Consider the following 5,000-nt stretch of genomic DNA (forward strand, 5'->3'; position numbering starts at 1 on the left):
GTAAAGGACATTGTGTTGAAATTCATACAGCAGTACTATGAAGTAAGATATTTTTCTGCCTTTGTACGGGTAAAGTAGAAACCTCAACATTATTATCTGTGAAGTTAATGTGCCTTTTGATTTTTCAGCTTTTTTCTTACTTCACTTGGAAAGATACACTTAAGTTTGATTTATGAATGTCTAAGGATTGCATATATGCAATATTCATACATGAAGCTCATCACCAGAAATCTTTATGAAGAATTGATATTCCAGATATATGACACTGATAACAGGAGTCCACTAGAGGCTGCATACACAGAGAATGCTTCATTCTCTTTAACGTGTGTGTTCCCTGATGCTGGACCGGTTGCCAGGTGAGTTTGTGAAAATGTGGTTTAAGAGATCAGTAAATAAATGTGTCATATAAATTTATAATGTAATATATATATATATGTATATATATATGTATATATATTGTATATTTATATATATATATATATATAAATATAAATATAATAAATGAATATGTGTATGTATATATATATATATAAATATATATATATATATATATATATATATATATATATATATATATATATATATAAATAAATATAAATATAAATATAATAAATGAATATGTGTATGTATATATATATATATATATATATATATATATATATATATATATATATATATATATATGATATATATATGTATATATATTTATGCACATATATATGTATATATATATATATATATATATATATATATATATATATATGTATGTATATATATATATATATATATATATATATATATATGTATGTATGTATGTGATATATATTTGTATATTATATATTATGTATATATACATATATATTTATTTATATATATATATATATATTATATATATATGTGTGTGTGTGTGTGTGTATGTATGTATGTGTGTGTGTATGTATGTATGTATGTATGTATGTATGTATGTATGTATGTGTATGTAACATGTATGTGTATTTTATGTATATATATATAATGTATATTATATGAATATTAAGTATATATGTCATAGATAGTGTATATATATTATATAGTATATATATATAATATGTGTATGTGTGTTTGTTTGTGTGTGTGTGTGTTTGTGTGTGTGTGTGTTTGTGTGTGTGTGTGTTTGTGTGTGTGTGTTTGTGTGTGTGTGTGTTTGTGTGTGTGTGTGTTTGTGTGTGTGTGTGTTTGTGTGTGTGTGTGTTTGTGTGTGTGTGTGTTTGTGTGTGTGTGTGTGTTTGTGTGTGTTTGTGTGTGTTTGTGTGTGTTTGTGTGTGTGTGTGTGTGTGTGTGTGTGTGTGTGTGTGTGTGTGTGTGTGTGTGTGTGTGTGTGTGTGTGTGTGTGTGTGTGTGTGTGTGTGTGTGTGAGAATGAGAGAGAATGAGAGAGAATGAGAGAGAATGAGAGAGAATGAGAGAGAGAGAGAGAGAGAGAGAGAGAGAGAGAGAGAGAGAGAGAGAGAGAGAGAGAGAGAGAGAGAGAGAGAGAGAGAGAGAGAGAGAGAGAGAGAGAAGGGTTGGAGAGAGATATATATATCATAAAAATTTATGATTTTTTCAGAACTGGCATTCTTGTTATAAAAATGTTATAAATGCCCATTTATCTGTACATAGCAGCATAACACTAATACAGATTTTGTTAATTTCTGAAGAGAAAGTAGCAGTATTGAATAAGAAGGGCAAGAGAAATACTTGATTTCCTCTTTCCTTTTTTTTTAAGGTACTCGGGTGCTTATGTAGCAGAAAACCGCAACTTAAAGAAGGTTCAAGCTTCAGACAAAAGACAGAAACTACTGATTCAAGGGAGGTCCAACATCATAAATGCAATTTCCAACTTTCCTATGACAATGCATGATCCAGGTTCCTTCACTGTGGATGTACCTGTGGCTGATGTGAGTTGATTATAGAGTATTTGTGAAGTGCTTTACTTTCTTGATGTAGCATAGACATAAACTATAGAAAAGTGATTTAAAAGGCAGTCTTATTTTGCTGGGATATGTTGAAAAGAGGAAAAAGAAATATTATCTCATTTTTTTTTTTTTTTTTAGTGATAACATTAACCTATTGCCCCCACAATTTTTTTTAATTTGTTATATGCAGATGGATCAACAGGTGCTCAGCCAACTATTAGTCAATTAATAGGCTTTGCTGACTGCCACATATCCATATTCCTTAAAGTTGCAAGGATTAGTCTTCCTCTTAATACCATTAACCTAGTAACTGCAGTATTAAGAATTGGCTAGTGGCCAGTAATGTGCAGTTGTTGGCACATATTGATAGTTTCCCTGTTTGCACTCAGTTTATTCAGTAATCCAAGTAGAAAATTAGACGTTGAATAACTTGCAGCACTATTTCATGAACAAAAGTTTAAAAAATTGAATATGCCCCTTCACTTTAGTGCCTGTATCTATTAGTGACACCAAATAAATGATGTAACCTCTGATGAGCCAATGGCGTGGTGTGATGCAGGTTGTTTATTTGTCCACCACTGCCATTGCTAGACATCATGGCATCGGCGGTCTTAGGGTTAATATCGTTGCTGCTATTATTATGATTATTGACAAGGTGATTGTAATAATGTTGTTAAAATACTAATTACAATAAAAATTATAATATCAGAAAAAAGTCCAAAAATCAAGAAAAAGGGTAGGACTAGTAATTGACTCTTTGTTGACAAAATATATACTAGTTCTTGTGGAACTATCTTTATGGAACACTATAAATTAAAATTACATTAGACATTCCCAGAATTTTTACTATATAGGGCCTTTGGGATAAAGTGAAGTATACCTTATGAATTATACCAAGGTAGAGTTTCTCCTGTTATCATTAAAAAGCATTATGGCTTTTTTTGTGATATACTAGCAACTGGTTGCATTCATCGAATTAGAAAAATTAAAAGAAGGTTTAAGATTTTGGTATAAAATATAAGCTAGTTTTCAGAAAACTGAAAAAGCAGATAACTTAAGAGTGATATCCCTACATGTACTTAAAAAAAAAAAAAATCTGTCATTATTTTTGTTATATGTTGTTATTTATTTAAATATTTTTATGAATCTGGTTTTACAGACAAGCTTTTCACTTAATATTTTCTCTTATTTCATTCAGCCAAAGTTAATGAATGTAACCCTGAGTGGTGTATTCAGGCAAGTTGTGGACCGAGCCCCTCCAGTGCGCTTTTTCAGTCGCTCTTTCACCATAGTCCCAGAGGGCTCAGGATACTGCATCTGCAATGAACAGCTATACCTTACTTTTGCAACATCGGAGCAGATCAAGGTACAAGACTGATGTAAACAACAGGGAAAGTTGACGGCTATGGGTCCGATTTTTTTTTTTTTTTTTTGAACTAGTAACACTTAGACATTCAACCCCAGATCCTACTCCTGTTCTGCATTATTCATATTTTAAATTATCTCAATGTTGCATTTAAGAGAGATGGATTAGATTATTACTTGACTGAAACATCAATTTTATATAATTGCAAGACCTCGTTTTTATTATTTTTGTCATTTCCAGAGATCTTTCAAAAGTACTACATCAACAATGCAAGTACAACCAGTAGGAGTTGAGGCAAGCATAGTCTCTCCTGAAGCAAACCTTCCCATACAAGGTGAAGCACTGCAGTCAGTGCAGCAAGCCATGGTAACAAAATTCTCAGAAATATCTGGGATGCTTCCTCAATATTCTCAACTGTGAGTTTACCATACTTTAGTGAATTTCAAGTTCATAGTTAGTGTTAACTCCTTGGATCTGGTTCCTTTACTGCCCACTTTGAGGCCCACAATCCAGGCATTAGGCTTACTTGAGTGGCAACTCTCATGGTGTGTGGCTTGTTGGCTAGGCCCACTTGAACACTCATGCCGTCTCAAGACTCCTTGCTTCCCCTTTGCAATGTTATTTATTTTTCTGCACATAAGCATTTTTTGCTTATGTGCTGTATCCAAATAGTAATAGACGATTTTCCTTGCACAGACTCTATCAGCTCTGTAATACAACCTGTGCCGCTGGTTGCAGCTGGCAGGAATAGGATCCTGTGCATAGAAATAGTGTACTCTGGAGTTGCCACTTTTCTTTTCAGGGCTCACAGATGGTACATTCCACACTTGTTTACCAATAGTAATGATACAAGGGCCCCTTCTGAATGTCCAGTTATGGGTCACAGCTGATATATTCCACACTTGTTTACTGATAGAAATAATCCTAAATGCCCACTGAGTCTAATCCAAGAGCTATATGCACTAGTGGCAAGTCATTCCTGTCATCCTGACCTTCTGCCGAAATTCTCATGATGGCATACTCTTGTCATCCCTGTCTGCAGCCAAATTTTTCCATGACACCATGTTCACATAACATGCCCTCAAGCCAGATTTTTTCATGATGTGATGATTACAACACCCAGATCTTTGGTGTTAAAGTATACATTTTTCTTCTTTCTGTATTCTATGTAGTATTATACTTTTGTATAAAAGTGACTTGTCCTTTTTCACAAATGCATTTGTAGATGTATTGGGATTTAACTTCTTACTCATAAGAAATTTGCCGTTTTTCATAACGTTAACAATATAAAAATGAAGGAAGTTTTTAAATCTTTTGAGTTCAGGCATTTCATGATACTGTTCCTGTTACTATTCTCATTATCATTTCAGTCTCTACAGTTCTTGTCAGAAAGTATCATTCCTTATTGCCTCTTTTTTTTCAGATGTCTGGAGCAGAATGGATGGGACTTTGACAAAGCTGGTAAAAGGTTCTTACAACTAAAGAATAATAATCAAATCCCTCCAGAGTATTTCCCCCAAAGCAGTTGAAGTAGATGGAAAAAGTCAGTAATTAGGGAAACTGTGATAAGAGTCATTGGTAATAATGTTGATGGTTGTAAAATAAGTAGTAAAGCATTTTTTTCTGGTTTGTCGCATGTAAATACATTTTTGTCAAATGTATGAGGTATAACACATTTTATTTCATGTAATGTAGTAA

At 32.6% G+C, this 5,000-nt stretch overlaps 1 protein-coding gene across 1 annotated transcript in view; it reads left to right on the forward strand.

Moving 5' to 3' along the window:
* The window catches only part of LOC125027048 (nuclear RNA export factor 1-like), a 33,655-nt gene that overhangs the window by 27,699 nt on the left and 956 nt on the right, over positions 1-5,000 (forward strand). Inside the window, exons 11-16 of the mRNA XM_047615713.1 lie at positions 1-42; positions 256-356; positions 1,747-1,918; positions 3,135-3,302; positions 3,543-3,718; positions 4,726-5,000. The exon at positions 1-42 is cut by the window's left edge and continues 96 nt beyond it; the exon at positions 4,726-5,000 is cut by the window's right edge and continues 956 nt beyond it. Of these exons, the coding sequence (XP_047471669.1) occupies positions 1-42; positions 256-356; positions 1,747-1,918; positions 3,135-3,302; positions 3,543-3,718; positions 4,726-4,831 (765 nt within the window). The 3' untranslated portion in view covers positions 4,832-5,000. The remainder of the gene's footprint in view (positions 43-255; positions 357-1,746; positions 1,919-3,134; positions 3,303-3,542; positions 3,719-4,725) is intronic.

The sequence above is a fragment of the Penaeus chinensis genome, chromosome 7, assembly GCF_019202785.1.
Source record: "Penaeus chinensis breed Huanghai No. 1 chromosome 7, ASM1920278v2, whole genome shotgun sequence".
NCBI classification, from domain to species: Eukaryota; Metazoa; Arthropoda; class Malacostraca; order Decapoda; family Penaeidae; genus Penaeus; species Penaeus chinensis.